The following is a 17,131-nucleotide window of genomic DNA, read 5'->3' as shown; positions in this document are numbered from 1 at the left end:
AGGGTGCTCCCAACCCTGTGCTCCGGGCGAGCATCGGGTCATCTGAATGCACCAAGTCTTGAAGCCTTCCAACACCATAGTAAAAAGCCATAATAAATTCCAAATAGTGCGCATCTTCACAGGTGTAACTTGTAGCCAATTGGCCCCAATGCAAAACCTGGATTCCAAATATTGATGTAATGTATTCGGAACAAAAACCATAAGGCTCCAGAGCCCGGGTGAAATCTCACCCTATGCACCAGCTGTAGTGCTTTTGCAAGCCTTTTTAATTTCATTATCCCCATTATCGTATACCTTTGGACTAGTAAAATATAAAAGTCATATGGCAATGTGTCTGGATGATTGTATACATAGGATTTGTTTTTGTTATTTTGTGGAAATGTATTTTCCTGCGTTGGAGCTGTGAAGACTAAATGGAATCAAAGTTCTACAATATACAAAATCCTTTTACACTGTTAATTTAAAAAGCATTGAGGCAAGATAATAAAATTTACTAAACTCTCTAAGGCTTTTAAAATTCATTTAATGGTGTGTTTTATAAACCCAATGGCACTGCAGCCAAACACCAAGTATAAATCTGTCAGAGACCCCAGCCACCTAGGAAAGAAGACAGGAGCATCACCGAATGGGGCCAAGAAACCCAATAAAGTGGCTGAGAATAATGTTCAATTAAACTCAATCCGTTTTAACTTGAAGGCCATATTCAGATAATGGGTCCATATTATACAGTCTAAATCAGGTTACAAGTCCAATTTGGAGGCCCCTAGTGTATGACGTTTGATGGAGGATGAACCCTGTGATTAACCTTCACTCTCCAGTTCACGGGGCACACTTACCCTAGGGTGTCCTGCAATTTAGCCCATAAAGTCCCACCTATCTACGCAAAATGGCGTTGTTACGCTAGATTCTACTCCCCTAGCACCCAGCACCCGATTCTGTTAGGGAAACCAAACACATCAGAATCCCTGACACTACATGGCACACACACAGCTCAGGGTCGCACAAACACATGTTAGTTACAAATGTTAGTGCACAGAGTCACACGCTTATTCCATACACCTCCTCGCTGCCACCACTCGTAATTATGGCTTACGAGATGCCCACACCAGGACTGCACACATACACCCAGATACACACTCCGCAGCCTATAGTTACTACTAGCACACAGACACAGGGTAACATGGCTTAGTGGTAATTCACCTCTCTAGAGTTATGGGAACATATAGAGCTCATTAATACGCAAAAAGCAAAGAACCTTTAAACAATAATAAAGAACATATAATGGGCATCTTAATGCCTTCCTAAAGTGTACCCCTGGATTTATAATGATTTCTAAGAAATTGCAATACCCCCCATTCAAAACAAACAGAATGATGACCATATCATGTTTTACAGAATTTTAGCTGGACCTAAATCTTCCTCAGCAGCAGGGAAGTGGGCGGAGACTAAGCTACTAAGGAGCTTAGCAGGAAGTTTAATGGGATTTCAAAAAGTGAATCCACTGAGCTGTACATTATTGGTACATATTTAATCTATATAGTCTAGCCTACAGACTTATTTGCAACATCCATAAAATCTAATTTTTTACCATGCAGCTCTGATTTTTCTCATGCCAAGATGAAAACTTATATATACATTTTTTTCCCCACAGAATGTGGAAAAAGCCGGGTGGACAATTCCAGAATAGTAGGTGGGACCGATGCTGCAGTGGGGGCATGGCCTTGGATTGTATCTCTTTATTTTAATGGAAGACAAATGTGTGGAGCGACAATGGTCAATGAAGAGTGGCTGGTGTCTGCGGCTCATTGTGTGTATGGGTAGGTCATGATTTTCTGGTTTTTATTTTATTCATTCTCTAATATGGGGTTCTGTATATATGTCATGTATCAAAAGTGGTCTGGACTCTCGGGATAGGGATGTAATATTACCACTGTACAAGGCACTGGTTCTGCCTCAACTGAAATATGCCGTCCAGTTCTGGGCTCCAGTCCATGAAATGGAAGCCCTGGAGCTGAAGAGGGTACAACGAAGAGCCACAAAAATCATAAGGGGTATGGAGGGGCTAGATTTATTTAGTCTGGAAAAGAGACCACTACGAGGGGACATGATTAATTTATATAGATATATGAATGGTACAAACAAAAAATATGTTGGAAAGTTGTTCCAGGTTAATTCAAATCAAAAGACGAGGGGGCACTGTCTCCATCTGGAGAAAACAAGGTTTAATCATCAGAGTCGACAGGGATTTTTTACTATGAGAACTGTCAATTTGTGAAATAGCCGAGCTCAGGCGCTGGTCACAGCAGGGACAGTAGAGAGCTTCAAGAGGGGCTAGATGCCTTTTTACACCTAAATAACATTGATGGTTATGTTATATAGAATTGTTTCCAAAAGAAATCCTTTTCTCATCCAATCCTTTCCCTTTTTTGGTTGATCTTGATGGACATGTGTCTTTTTGAACCGTATAAAATATGAAAAGTGCTCCTAGGTCAGTGGAGTGATGCTTTACAGGATCTTCACTTTTAGTATTTGGAGTGCTTTATTAGATTCACATGGAACACTTGTGAAGATCTTACTGGATCTTAATGGATACATGTGGCTGATCTAGGCATGGTATGTGTGATCACTTCTGTGGGATTTCATGGACAACAGTCTTCATTATTCCCAAAATAGGAAATGGAGCAGTGGCACCATTGTTATGTTCTCATAGATGTCCAAGGGTCAGACTCCCCAACAATCTGAAAATCCTGTATAGGGGATAACTTGTCTGGGCTGAGCATGGAGTGTTGGTTCAGTCTTATCTCTAATAACTCCTATAGGATTTTTTGGGAAATCTCATACTACTGGAAAATCAAGCACTGGTCGAGTAGGCCATTTTCGCTATAGGGATCCAGAGTCATAACCGGCAATCAGACTGGTATACATGAATGTGGCAAAGCTGAGCATGTGTTTTGTACTTTGCCATGGTTTTATTTAATTTTTTGGGTTGTCTGGGACCACACAGTACTTACATCTCAATAGAAGCTAGAGAGGCACTGGTAAAGCATTCCCATCATGAGCATTCAAGTGGGAAGATTAATTTTTAGGCATTTCAGCCAAAAAGTAGTCATATATTTATCTCATATTCAGAAGGTACATGTGGATACATGTGGGAGCATGGGATGCATTGTCTACCACTGGTCTTGTCTATGGGACTACTGGGAGGTCCATTCCATTTGCATAGGGCATTTGGGTCAGTTAGAGGCCCGAGTTCTCTTGATTTGTCCGGATCCAATTTTATTTGGCTTGGGGTCCTATATTAAAGATTTAAGTAGATTTTTATTCATTGGAAAACACTTTTTAAAAGAAAATATGCTAAATGAATGCAATTATACTAAAGAAACAAAAACTGAGCTTCAGAGGCTTCTGTATAATTCATTTTATGGGTCATTTATAAAGTTTTTTCTTTGACCCTGAACTTTCTGTCAGTATAAACGACTTATTTAGAACCCATAATAGTCCATCTGACAGACGCTCTGTATTCACTTATCCAGTATGGGAAATTCAATATTCCAACAGCTGCTATTGGACCAATCCTAGGTCAGGTTATTTATATTCATGTGTTTGGTTAACATATAATACCGATTTGCAGGAAATGTGTGGTTAGTAGATAAAGCCTTTAGCGATATGCAAATGATTTCCCATTTGGTTCCCCGGCAGATATCAGCTGCAGTGTTTACTGCACTTAGTCTTCCCTCATGCAGAAATGAGGTGCCAAGAACCGATCCTTCAAACCAATTGTTCCTTGGATGGAACATACTAATCATTGGCGTCATGGGGCCGATGACTAATTGGCTCGAGATTTTTAACTTAGCTGTTTAAAGTATCATTATAATTAAGTTAATAACCCCTTCATAATCGTATTGTTGTTCCTGCTACTGTTATAATTTATAGTTTTCGAGCTGGGATCGAGGAATCTGCTGATATTTCTGTGTTGGAGAACGCGTGTCCCGCGGTGCAGCCAGGAAGCATTAAGCACTTTCCAATTATAATCAAATATCTCCCTTAATCCAATACAAAGCTGAAATTACGAGTGTGTACGAATTGAGAGGTCGGAGATGAACACAAATAATACAGGGGACATCAGTCACGCTTGTCATAGGGACGTTAATAGGTCTCTTTTCTGATCCGCAGGAGGAATTTATTCCCGGCCAATTGGCGAGCCGTACTTGGAATGTATGATAGCTCCAACATGACCTATCCGCCAATAGAGAGCAGACTGATTGATCAGATTATCTTCAATCCACAATATAACCGTCGCACTAAAGATAGTGATATCATCATGATGCACCTGGAATCACCTGTTAGTTATACAGGTAGGTAAATTACTGTTATCTGGATATTTCAGTTAGGGGGGTAATCGATATATACAACTACAATACGCAATATCGGTTTAAAGGAAATCTAACCTTTTATTTCATGCATAGTGAAGCAAACATACCTTGAGAATGCTGTAGCTACACTGATGCAGAAACATATCTTATTTAATTCCTGAACTGAGTGGTTTTGATGAAAAAAACTAATATAAAATTATGATAATGAGATTCTCTCCCTCCTGTGGCTGCCTGGCACTTTTCTCTTACCATAATTATACATTGCTCCAAAGAATGATGTCATCGCTGTGTTGTCCCTGACAGGCAGAAGTAATCAATCGCTGCACCATCCCCCAGCTGCTGTGTATGAGTCATCCAGCTCAGGATGATTAGTCCTGTCTGGACAGTTCAGGAAGCTCCGTGAAACACAACAGCCAGCAAGGTCCTGAATTTACTAATTGTTTTTGAGAAAAACCACTCGGATTAGGGATTATCAAATTATCAGATTACAATACTATGTTTGCTTCACAATTCATAAAAACAAATGGTAGATTTCCTTTAAGACTGCCATGGTCCCTGGGCTGTATGTATATTATAGAAAAAGTCTGGAAATCACTTCCTTCATCTGGTACTAGAATCAAGCTCCTTGGGGAATGGAGGATGTGTCCTTTCTGTCTGCTTTCAACTTTGGGTTCTGGACCTTCAGAGGTCCTGAAATGACCATTGTGCACATGTGTATTGAGAGCAGTAACAGATGTACGAAGATTTCATGGGTGAAGGTCCTTCTTAGTATAAAATTTGGTGGATGGTTTGGGTGGCCACGGGCCCCCTAGAAGGCTTGGAACACGGGCTATCACCTAAACTGCTTGTATTATAATCTACTCATGACAATAAGTAGCCAATTCTGTAAAATCATGTAAGCAATGGTCCCCAATCCTTTTTGCTCCAGGGACCAATTTCATACAACACAATTTTTCCTGGGATCTGGAAGGGAGCCATAGGCCTCAGTCATGGTCGGCTGGTGGCCCAGGATCAAAGGATCCACAGTCAGTAGTAGTAGTAGTAGCCCGGTGGTTAAAGGGACATTACGAGCATTTACTGAAATAGGCAACAGTTACGTGGGTCTGTCTGGAGTAATTTATAGTATCTCAGATTGTCTGCACTTTGCCCATAATACAATTAATAATTATTTTATAAAAGTTTATGGAATATCAGGCCAATTTAGCAGTTTCTTGCCCAGTGTTCAGGAGTTCCAAATCACTATTCCTATCTCAGCTATGATTAACACAGATGAGAATACAGTACACATAATGGGAGTGTAATATTTAGTAGATCATAGAGAAGATGTGGCTATGCATTTGGTCACCTTTGCAACTTGGCCTCCACCTCTGACCCCTGTACCCAGTTCAAACAATATTTGGGCCAACATTTTAGCTCTTAAGGCCCAAAATCCAAATAAAATGGGACTAAAAACATAGATATAATATAACATCATATAATAAAGCGGAATAAATGACAATCTGTGACCAATAGATCTAGTATTCCATCATAAGATTGAGGTCGGATTGATCGGCTGATTGACTGAAATAGAAAGTTCTGTACATCTGCATCATGGTGGAGGGAGAATACAGCTAAGAGGTGAATTTCAGTCTTAACGCCTGGAATCAGAATAGTTCACAAACCGAGCCAAAAGAAATCCATATTCCTACAAATTGTTTTGTGGAGGCTGGTTTATGAGTGGCGCACAGTGTGAAGCTGGGATTAGTTTTCATGCCTGATACACACAACATTTATGGTGTCAAAAGGTCATAAAATTCTCTCTTCTGTACCTTCCTGATTTGCTTCGCCACAGAATCCAAGTGCACTTGGCGCCTCCGTAGCCGCGCTCCGGGGGTCTGTATGCTAATCGCTGCTTCTATCATATTTCATCTCAGTTATTGGAAACTCACAGACTCTATAGACCAAAGCGTAACAAGTCTCAATACTAAAAAGAGGAAGAAGAAGGATATCTATCTATCTATCTATCCATCTATCTTTCTATTTATCCGTCCATCTATCTATCACCGTCCAAATATTTACCTACAACCTGCACCTGTCTATGCCAGGTCAGAGGTCAAGACCTCCTAATAGATCCGGTGCATGCCGGGGAAGGGGCACCAGCATAAACTGGCGCACTTAGCGTCAATGTATGGTAGATGTGCCGCACTGTGTACAAGTTTATTCACAGGTGACCATCACAACGTTTGAGCTCCTGCGTACCTGGAAAGGCTCCAGAGCCACAAGAGCTGAAATGTTGTGATGTTGTCACCTTTTTCTTTTTGTTTCTTATCTATCATCTGATATCTATCTAACTATCTCATATCTATCTATCTATCTATCTATCTATCTATCAACTATCTATCTATCTATCTATCTATCTATCTATCTCCTATCTATCTATCTATCTATCTATCTATCTATCTCCTATCTATTTATCATCTATCTACCTATCTATCTACAGTAAGAAAAGATCCAAGCAGCACTATCAAAACAGAAAATGGGTAAACAAAAATAAAAAGCGGGTGCACGCCTAAGAGGGCCGGGCATCAGGTCCTTCAATTATAAAGACAAAGGAAAAAAAAGCAGCACACCAGATTGTAGTGAAAAAGTACCTTAATGGATTTATTCCATGTGAAAGAGCAACGTTTCGGCTCCAAACAGTGAGCCTTTCTCAAGCTGATAATCTATCTATCCAATGGCAGATCTTCATAAAGGAGGTATGGGCGGGGCGCCCAGGGCCTTTGGCCTTTGGCAACCAAGGCCCTATATGAAGATTCGCCATCAGTCTTAAAAAAAAAATCTATACTCACCTTCCAGCTTCTTCTCCCCAGCCCCGGGGCTCCGTCTTCTGTTCTTCCCGCCTGGGTGCATGACTATGATGCGGGGATGGCGAAGTCACATGATGTCATAGTTTATGTGCCACGCGGGCCCTTACACTATGAAGTCCTGCGGCCGTGACATCGCCACGTCGCCCGTTGGAGAAGATAGAGTCACGAGGAGCAGACGAAGCCGCGAGGAGAAGACGGGGGCCGCGGGGTCGGGGAGGAGAAGCTTGACGGTGAGTATACATTTTTTTTCTTTCAAGTGGGCCCTGCTGTGGACAATACTTTCAAAACGGCATCTGGGCTGGACATTTTATTAAAGAGGGCCATCTATGGTGGACATTTTGTTAAAGGGGATCATTTGGGTTGGATATTTCTGTTCTGGACGGTAGTCGGGGTGGATATGTATCTATACTTATCTATGTTTCTATTTCTTTATTTCTATTTATATAGTTATCTATCTAATGTGTATTTATAAAAGAGGACTGGCAGGACTCCAAAAACTTTAGATAAGTGAGTTTTTTTATTCACTTATGTTAAGCAAAATTTCAGTTCCCATCTAGACAGTTTTTGAAACCACTTGAATAAGCCACTTGATAAAATCCCTATATGGGCATGGATATGTTACTGAACATAAGTGAATAAACCTCCCACTCATCTATAATCTGCAAAGTGCTGCAAGTTTCTCTATTGAAAGAGATCTATTGTTGGATGAAGCCAGTCAGGTTACTCTATCTATCTACCTCGAAAACACAAAACATTCAGCTGCACCAGTAAAGGAAAAATTGGGTGCTCTACCTTGGGGTTTGTAACAGTCAAAAAATGGTGAAAAGATAGATAAGTTACTATAACACACAGTGGGCCACATTTATCACTTTTGTGCGCCTAAGTGTAGTAGTTGCGCCTAAATTCTGGTGCACTGTTTTGCCAGAATTATCACAAGCTACAACCATCTGTGATAAGTATATTTTCTGGCTCTTATTAATCACTTTACTTTAACACAGTTTAGGCGCAATTTTGGCGCAGTTTAGGCGCAATGTTAGATTCAGGCAGTTACATGTGATTCTGCTACAAGCTCCTCTCTGCTTCTCCCACAGCCCAGAATGAAGATAACACTCACAGCAGCACCCAGGTGTGTGACACCCAGCACCCAGTGACCTCCTCAGCAGTGGCTTCTCCTGGAGGGAGAGTGCTGGTCTCCTGCTGCACCCCTGTAATTCTGCACAGTATCCCCCTGATCCCCCAGTGGGGTCATCCTGATACACGGGGAACACTTGTATGTCGTATCTGCAACATTCTGCAAAGTTCTCTTCTCTCTTGCTTTGAGCTCAGGATTTTGCAGAATGTTTTGTAAATAGAAGGTGATGAACTGTAAATAGAGTCTGCAGCTCCTGTCTGCAGTGTATGTAGTGTCTGTAATGTCTGTACTTGTGTCTGTAGTGTATGTAATGTCTGTATTATCTGTACTAGTGTCTGCAGTGTCTGTAATATTTGTGCTAGTGTCTGTAATGTCTATACTAGTGTCTGCAGTGTATGTAATGTCTGTATTATCTGTTCTAGTGTCTGCAGTGTATGTAATGTCTGTAGTATCTGTACTAGTGTCTGCAGTGTATGTAATGTCTGTATTATCTGTACTAGTGTCTGCAGTGTATGTAATGTCTGTATTATCTGTACTAGTGTCTGCAGTGTATGTAATGTCTGTAGTATCTGTACTAGTGTCTGCAGTGTATGTAATGTCTGTATTATCTGTACTAGTGTCTGCAGTGTATGTAATGTCTGTGTTATCTGTACTAGTGTCTGCAGTGTCTGTAATGTCTGTATTATCTGTTCTAGTGTCTGCAGTGTATGTAATGTCTGTATTATATGTACTAGTGTCTGCAGTGTATGTAATGTCTGTATTATCTGTACTAGTGTCTGCAGTGTATGTAATGTCTGTGTTATCTGTACTAGTGTCTGCAGTGTCTGTAATGTCTGTATTATCTGTTCTAGTGTCTGCAGTGTATGTAATGTCTGTATTATCTGTACTAGTGTCTGCAGTGTATGTAATGTCTGTATTATCTGTACTAGTGTCTGCAGTGTCTGTAATGTCTGTATTATCTGTTCTAGTGTCTGCAGTGTATGTAATGTCTGTATTATCTGTACTAGTGTCTGCAGTGTATGTAATGTCTGTATTATCTGTACTAGTGTCTGCAGTGTATGTAATGTCTGTATTATCTGTTCTAGTGTCTGCAGTGTATGTAATGTCTGTATTATCTGTACTAGTGTCTGCAGTGTATGTAATGTCTGTATTATCTGTTCTAGTGTCTGCAGTGTATGTAATGTCTGTATTATCTGTTCTAGTGTCTGCAGTGTATGTAATGTCTGTATTATCTGTACTAGTGTCTGGCTAAGCTCTGCTGCTGGGGATGAGCTGCTCTGAACAGGGGCTCAGTGTTACTTCTCAGTTTTAACCCCATTGTATCGGGCTACAGGGAGCGTGACGAGCCGTTTAGAGGAGGGGTTTAGTGAGCCATCGTCTCACTGAGGTGAGCCAGCTCAGGTCGTTCACGTGAATGAGCCGGCTCTTTGTGCCGCCTCGTTTGTGAACGACCCATCATTATGGCTTTGTTGTGAGGGTCATTCTCATGCTGGAGAGTGGGAGAGAAGCAGAGAGGAGCTTGTAGGAGGATCACATGTAAGTCCCTGAATCTATTGCCTAAACTGTACCTAAATTGCGCCTAAAGTAAAGTGATTAATAAGAGGCAGGAACTCACCTTATCAGATGGTTGTAGCTTGTGATAATTCTGGTGCAACAACTACAAAGTTTTTGGAGGAAATCTACCATCAGAATCCATCATGATAAACCAGGGGCACTTACTCATAGATCCAGGCACCGAGACTTTGGTAATCTTTTTATATTTGTTATCCACTGGCTCCTTCCTAAAAACAACTTTTATTAACGTGTTATGCTATTAAGCCTAAAGGGCTCTGGGGTTGTTTCCAGAGCCACTCTGTGCTGTAGCTGCATAGGTTGTACAGCGTGCAAGGAGTACTTTCTCCCTTATGAGTTTACATCAGGCAGAGGGAGGGGGGAAGTGCTGAGGGAGCAATGTGGAGCAGGAGACAGTATAACAGCCTGTGAAGCCAGAGCACGTAGGGGCCCTGGTAACACCAGAAACTTAATTAAATGAATTACTTGTTATTTTTTACAGATTATATACAACCTGTGTGCCTGCCTGAAAGCCAGGACATATTCCTACCAGGAAAGAACTGCACCATTGCTGGCTGGGGTCTGCTAGGAAGTCAAGGTAATTATTGTAATGCACATTATGGGGGTCATTTACTAAGGGCCCGATTCACGTTTTCCCGATGTGTTACCTGAATATTTCCGATTTGTGCCTATTTCCCCTGAATCGCCCCGGGATTTTGGCGCACGCGATCGGATTGTGGCGCATCGGCACTGGCATGCACGCGACGGAAATCAGGGGGCGTGGCCGAACGAAAACCCGACGGATTCGGAAAAAACGCCGCATTTTAAAAAAAAAATCTGTTGCGGAGCTTGCACTTACCTTCACTCAGCCCGAGCTGGTGAACTCCAGCGCGTTCCGATGCTTTTCTGCGCAGCAGCGCCACCTGGTGGAGGGCGGAGGAACTACCTTAGTGAATCCCGTCCGGACCCGAATCCACCGCTGGATCCCAAATGGACCTGGTAAGTAAATCTGCCTCTATATGTCTATACAGACCCGCTTTTGGTTCCCTGATTGAGGTGATCCGAGTCATGCCCCAATACTCCTGCCAATCACTAAAGAATTTTAGTTAAATTCCTTAGTTTTAGAGGTAAGCTATACAAATAAATTATACATACTTGTTCTATGTTGCTCTGTCCAGCTTAGACCCCTATGGGGCACATTTACTTACCTGTCCTGTGCGTTACCCAAAAGTGCATTGTCCGTGTATAATGCATCTGCCGTGATTCACTAAGATCATGCGCCCGATATCCTGCATATACTGTTGCTTCTCCGCTCAGGTCCGACAGAGTTCACCGGCGTCTTCCTGGTGCATGTAAGTGCATTGTCTTGCGACACAATTTGAATTTAAAATCCTGCGCTCAGTCCGAATCAGTCGGATCATCTGGCGGCCCACCCCCCGATTTGTGTTGTATGAAAGCCAGCAGCTGCGACACAATCCGAAGTTAAATACCTGTCACATCGGCGCAAATCCCGAAACTTTTGATAATCTGACGAAAGTGCGATCCGTGGACCCTTAGTAAATAAGCCCCTATATGTCCGGTATATACCCTCCAACTTGAAAGCTGCCACATTGGATCATCAACAACGTTTTCCACTGGCAAGTCAAAGACGAGCACAATTGTCTCTTGTGGTCCAAATGTTATCAACACAAAAAGTGGAAACAACATCCAGGAAGGTTCCCTGTGATGCACAGCTATGTGACATTTTGTTCCTGGTGATGAACACAGAGGTGAAGAAACTTTTTCCAATTTCGAAGAACCTGCACTAGGGGGGGGTCATTTATTTTATCCCCCCCCCCTTCCCTGAGCTCTGTTTGCACCTTTTGTGAGTCTGTTTTTTGCACCTCATTTTTCTCATAGTCTCAGATCTTAGTCAAATGCAGATTTTAAAAAAAAAGGTGCACATTTTTGCATAACTCACACCATTGCTTGTCCTATGTATGGTATGGACAGGAACAATTTTTTGCGCAATTATTTGCTCCCTTTAAGGCGCAAATCAATGTTAAATAAGCCACAAACATCTGGAAGCAGGAGGAGAAATACAAAGATGAATTAGGCTCGAAACCAGGAAGCTGCTACACAGCGAACTGCTGGAAAATGGTGCAAAAAAACCAAATGTGCCTAAAGAGTCATTAAAATACGACCAAAAAACATGCATCAGACAAACAAAATTTTGCTGCCATGTAATCTTATATTTGGAATCCATGGCCTCAATTTTTAAAATCATGCTAAATAGCTTAAAGGACACCTGTCATCAGGTCTGTGTCACTATTTCTGTCACTACTACCTGTTGGAGCAGCTCACAAGGTTCCCATCCCAGCCTTTATCTAGTTATTTCATACATTATTCATTGTAAAATCATCTATTTTTTATCATGTAAATGAGGCTGGTCACATGGTTAGAGGCAGTGATGTCACCCCTGTTCCCCCTCCCCTCTCCTCCCCCTGCTCATGTCTGTGTGTAATGTATAGTAAAGCATTGCTAGTGTGTGTGCTGCATCTGCTGACATGCTGCATCCTCCTAATACACAGGTGAGAGACACAGACATCAGCTACACATGAATCTGACATATTCTGCTGTAACATGGCTGCCTGGAGCTGCTGTATCTCTCCTTTACACACACACAGGCTGTAGGGGGCGTGGCCACCAGCACCAGGAAGCACATCATTATACAGCCTCACATCATTATACAGGCTGTCAGTCAAGCACGGGGGGTGTGGCTGTACCTCCCACTCATGAATAGAGTGGACAGCTTGAATATGCTAATGCTTCATTGGACATTTCACAGGTCATTTGCATACAGCTTTAGGACCTCATTGCTTAGGTTTACAGGCATGTAGAGGGACAATGAAGGGATAGAGTCAATGCTCTCTAATGGCAGTTTATGAAAATATATTTAGTTTAGGGGGGTTATTTTGCATGACGGGTTCTCTTTAAAAAGCCCTGCGGGTTGTTACCGAAGCTCCTCCGTGCTGTAGCTTCACAGGCTGCTACACTGTGCAAAAGCACTTACCCCTCCCACTTTGTGAGATTACAGCATACAGAGGGTGAGGAAAAGTGCTGAGGCTTTGGTAACTCCCCACAGGAGCCCTTGTGGCTCATTAGCATAATTATAAAGGTTGATTTTAGAAGGAATGAGGTCATGGATAACAAATACAAGAAAATTACCACAGTCCCGGAGCTTGGATATATGAGTAAGTGTCCCTAGTTTATCATGATGGATTTCGATGGTAGATTTCCTTCAAAGCTGGATACTTGGTGGAATAAGGAGGACAGTAATAGAAATCCATGTGTTTGATGTAATATCCATTAGAAGTCTATGGGAAGAGGTGAAGAGGCCTTCCCGCAATGCAGCAGAGACGTCCATTGTCCTAATTCGATTTCCTCGCTTTATGTCCATAAACATTTCTAGTCAACAATGAAAAAAAAAAGTTAAAAAAAAAAAAAAAACTCCCACTAACAATCTCTAACAATCTCATCAACCTGGCCATCGCGTTTATTACGCTGTATTTCTAAATCAAAATTTATGTGAGCAAATCATTTTAATAACCCCATAAAGCGCCACTGTTTATGGCATCCATGATAATAAAACGCTGGTAATTACTGACCTGCTCAGCAATCAGGCCCCCGGTGCAGGAGCTCCACCGCTGGGAAGTGCTGAGCCAATGGATACGCCGTGTGCAATCGGACAGCTTGGAATGAGATTATCCGCATTGCCGGCAGTGATACATGTGACCAGCATTCCCACCTTGGGTTTTTATGACTTCGGAATGAATTCTTAACTGTTTTATTTCTACTGTTTCTCATCAGGTCCTATTCCGAATATATTACAGGAGGCGAAAGTTCCACTGGTATCCAATGAAAAATGCCAACAACAATTGCCGCGGTATAATATCAGCAACAATATGATCTGTGCGGGGTATGATGAAGGAGGGGTAGATACCTGCCAGGTAGATATACAACTATACAGTTATAAAGTAGATTGTTTTTAAAGGGGTTGTCCACTTTCAGAACCCACTTTAAAGGGAACCTGTCACCAAGGACCTCATTTCCACTAGGTGGCAGGAGCCTTTTACACCTGCATTGCACATATGTCTTTCTGCTTTCTGTAAGCATTTGCATTACAATAAAACTGTGTGTTATAACTTACCTTGCACCCTGACAGAATCCTCTGTGTAGTCACAGGGGTTGGGCTTTTTGGTTTGGAATGTATTTTAAAAAAAACAACATGTGACTTGTCTGTGCTGCAGACTCCTCAGCTCTTAGCCTCAGCTCCTCCCTCTCTCACCGTGGAAAACCTCTTTAAAAAGAGCAAGAATTAAAAAAAATAATAATTTAACATACCTTTAACTTTTAGTCCCTGCATTTACATCACAATGTAGTCCGGACATTGTACAAGCTGACACTTTTTGGGGTAAAAATGAAGCCCTGAACGTTCTGTCACCTTTTCTCAGTCTGGTTCCATTATTAGTCTCAAATGAGATTTACTTTGTAGGGTAAAAATTAGAGACAAATTTGGCGCAAATGAATGGGACATGCAACAATTCCAAAGGGCATTTACTAAGGCAGAACTAGATCCATCATAGATCACAAGCCAGGCGCAAAAATAGGCGAACCTGAGACCCCCTATGATTGATGTCCCCCATGATCTGTTCTGTACAATACTGTATATTCTGTAACGTAATGCGAAACCTTTACATGTACATAAATGTAGCCTTCGTTTTTCATATTATACAATGATTGTGATTGCAAGGTTGACTCATTTCTGCAGATACCAACACCAGCATCTCATCACAGTCAGTAGATGAATATTAACCCCCCCAAAAAAATGTGTCTCCAGCCCTTGTAACATCTGCTGCGCCTCCCTGAGCTGCACGTGAGTGACAATTGATCTCATCTTGGTGGCGCAGCACCCGGAGCCTCCCAGTGCATAACAATGACTGGGAATTAGCATAGCGCACTATGGAGCAGTCTATCAGCCCGAGACGCCGATGCGCTTTTCTAACCCCCCCCCTGACAATGACGTGAACTAGTCACAACACCGAGGCCTCCTTCTATACCGGCGACTTTGTAAGAACGCATTGGCGGGATCGTAATAAAAAAGAGAAAGATAAAAAGGACACAATAAATATGACAATAGAAGCTGCTATCACACAATAGCTCATTGCTGAGACAAATGAGGAGCACTTGAGCGCTGTACCCGGCTCCGCTCTTACACTACAATGTAACATATTCTATTCCCTGCCATCAGTTGATAGAAGAAGGTGTTAAATCTATTTTACGGTAATGATGGGTGTAAAGAATAAGATAAAATCCTGTAATCATCCCTATTCTACTCCAGTATAATGTTCCCAGGCGCTGTCACAGGAGGGTCTCCGCAGGAAGGGTTTTTATTGTATAAATGCAGCACATGAAACTTTGTCTGATGAGTTTTGTTATTTTGCACAATGAGGTCCGTGTATCATACACCGATTTTCTGTATTTGCACCAATAATCGTGACCTTTCTCATGTCTGCATTTCTGCAGCATGTTATAGAGCAAGAGCAGATTGTACATAGTGTCCTATCTGCAGGCAGCATGTTATAGAGCTGGAGGAGCTGAGTAGATTATATACAGCGTCCTATCTGCAGGCAGCATGTTATAGAGCAGGAAGAGCTGAGCAGAATGTACATAGTGTCCTATCTGCAGGCAGCATGCTATAGATCATTGCCCCTGGATCACAAATGGACCGGGTAAGTAAATCTGCCCCATAGTGTCCAATTTGCAGGCAGCATGTTAGAGAGCAGGAGGAGTGGAGCAGATTTCACATAGTGTCCTATCTGAAGGCAGCATGTTATAGAGAAGGAGGAGCTGAGCAGATTGTACATAGTGTCCTATCTGCAGGCAGCATGGTATAGAGCAGGAGGAGCTGAGTAGATTGTACATAGTGTCCTATCTGCAGGCAGGATGTTATAGTGCAGGAGGAGCTGAGCAGATTGTACATAGTGTCCTATCTGCAGGCAGCATGTTATAGAGCAGGAGGAGCTGAGTAGATTGTACATAGTGTCCTATCTGCAGGCAGGATGTTATAGTGCAGGAGGAGCTGAGCAGATTGTACATAGTGTCCTATCTGTAGGCAGCATGTAGGCAGCTGAAAGAGCTGAGCAGATTGTATATAGTGTACTATCTACAGGCAACATGTTATAGAGCAGGAGCAACTGAGCTCCATTGAATAGAGTGAAAAAGTAGACATTCCACCTAATACATGCACAAGATTTATGAATTATTTCTTCACTGACATATATAAATCGGCTCCTATAGCTGCAGGAACACTGGGCTTTAATTTCATAGTAACAGAATCCCTTTAAGGTAATTGACCCAGCAGGAAAGCTGAGGAGTAGAAATCACAGGGAATCTATATGAGATCCCACTTCCAGGAATCTCCTCTGTGATCGCTTACTTGGCGGTTTCGGACTCACTAAGAGAATTGGAATTTCTGAAATATATTTAACGTCATTAAATGCGATCTTTCCTATAAAGGGAGTATTCCAGCTCCACCATTCTAGTAAACCCAGGATAGTACAGAGCGCTTCCTCAGATACCTTACTTCTATGGTGGATCCTTTTGTCATTGCAGGGGGACTCTGGTGGGCCGCTCGTGTGTCACATAGACAATCGATGGATCCTGGTAGGAGTGACTTCATTCGGAGTTGGATGCGCCCAACCAAATAGCCCTGGAGTCTACGTCAGAGTCACTGCTTTCTCAGAGTGGATTCATAATTTCATTGTTTGAAAGATTAAAAATAAAAAAAATCTATAAAAGAAAAAAAAATAATAATTTTGTATGTACAGAATCTGTTGGATTGTAATAAAAAGCTTTAAATGTTAAAAAATGTGAAATCAACGAGGCAATTATGTCATTATATTTGTCAAATAAAATTGTATTTTTTAATCTAAAAATATATTCGTCACGGTGATGACAGAAATTTTTCGTATTCTTCTCAAGCGGCGCAATATTTGAAATGTAGTTAGAAGATCGTACATTTTTTAAAGGGATTGTCCAGGATAGGAAGAACACGGCTGCTCTGCATGTGTGACGTATGATTTTATGGATAATGTGGATCATTATATTTAAGTACGGTAAATGGTTTTCCTCTGCAAAGGTTTTGTAATATACAGACAGTCCCCTACTTAAGGACACCTGACTTACAG

The 17,131-nt window shown here is 41.8% G+C and overlaps 1 protein-coding gene across 1 annotated transcript in view; it reads left to right on the top strand.

Moving 5' to 3' along the window:
• TMPRSS15 (transmembrane serine protease 15) overlaps positions 1–16,823 on the top strand; it is a 184,103-nt gene extending 167,280 nt beyond the window's left edge. The window contains exons 21-25 of the mRNA XM_072133217.1: positions 1,652–1,817; positions 4,174–4,355; positions 10,405–10,500; positions 13,752–13,891; positions 16,557–16,823. Of these exons, the coding sequence (XP_071989318.1) occupies positions 1,652–1,817; positions 4,174–4,355; positions 10,405–10,500; positions 13,752–13,891; positions 16,557–16,712 (740 nt within the window). The 3' untranslated portion in view covers positions 16,713–16,823. The remainder of the gene's footprint in view (positions 1–1,651; positions 1,818–4,173; positions 4,356–10,404; positions 10,501–13,751; positions 13,892–16,556) is intronic.
• The last annotated feature ends 308 nt before the right edge of the window (positions 16,824–17,131 follow it).

Source organism: Engystomops pustulosus, chromosome 2 (assembly GCF_040894005.1).
Source record: "Engystomops pustulosus chromosome 2, aEngPut4.maternal, whole genome shotgun sequence".
Lineage (NCBI taxonomy): Eukaryota > Metazoa > Chordata > Amphibia > Anura > Leptodactylidae > Engystomops > Engystomops pustulosus.
The sequence above is the reverse complement of the archived record's forward strand: the minus strand, read 5'-3'. Positions and strand labels throughout refer to the sequence as shown.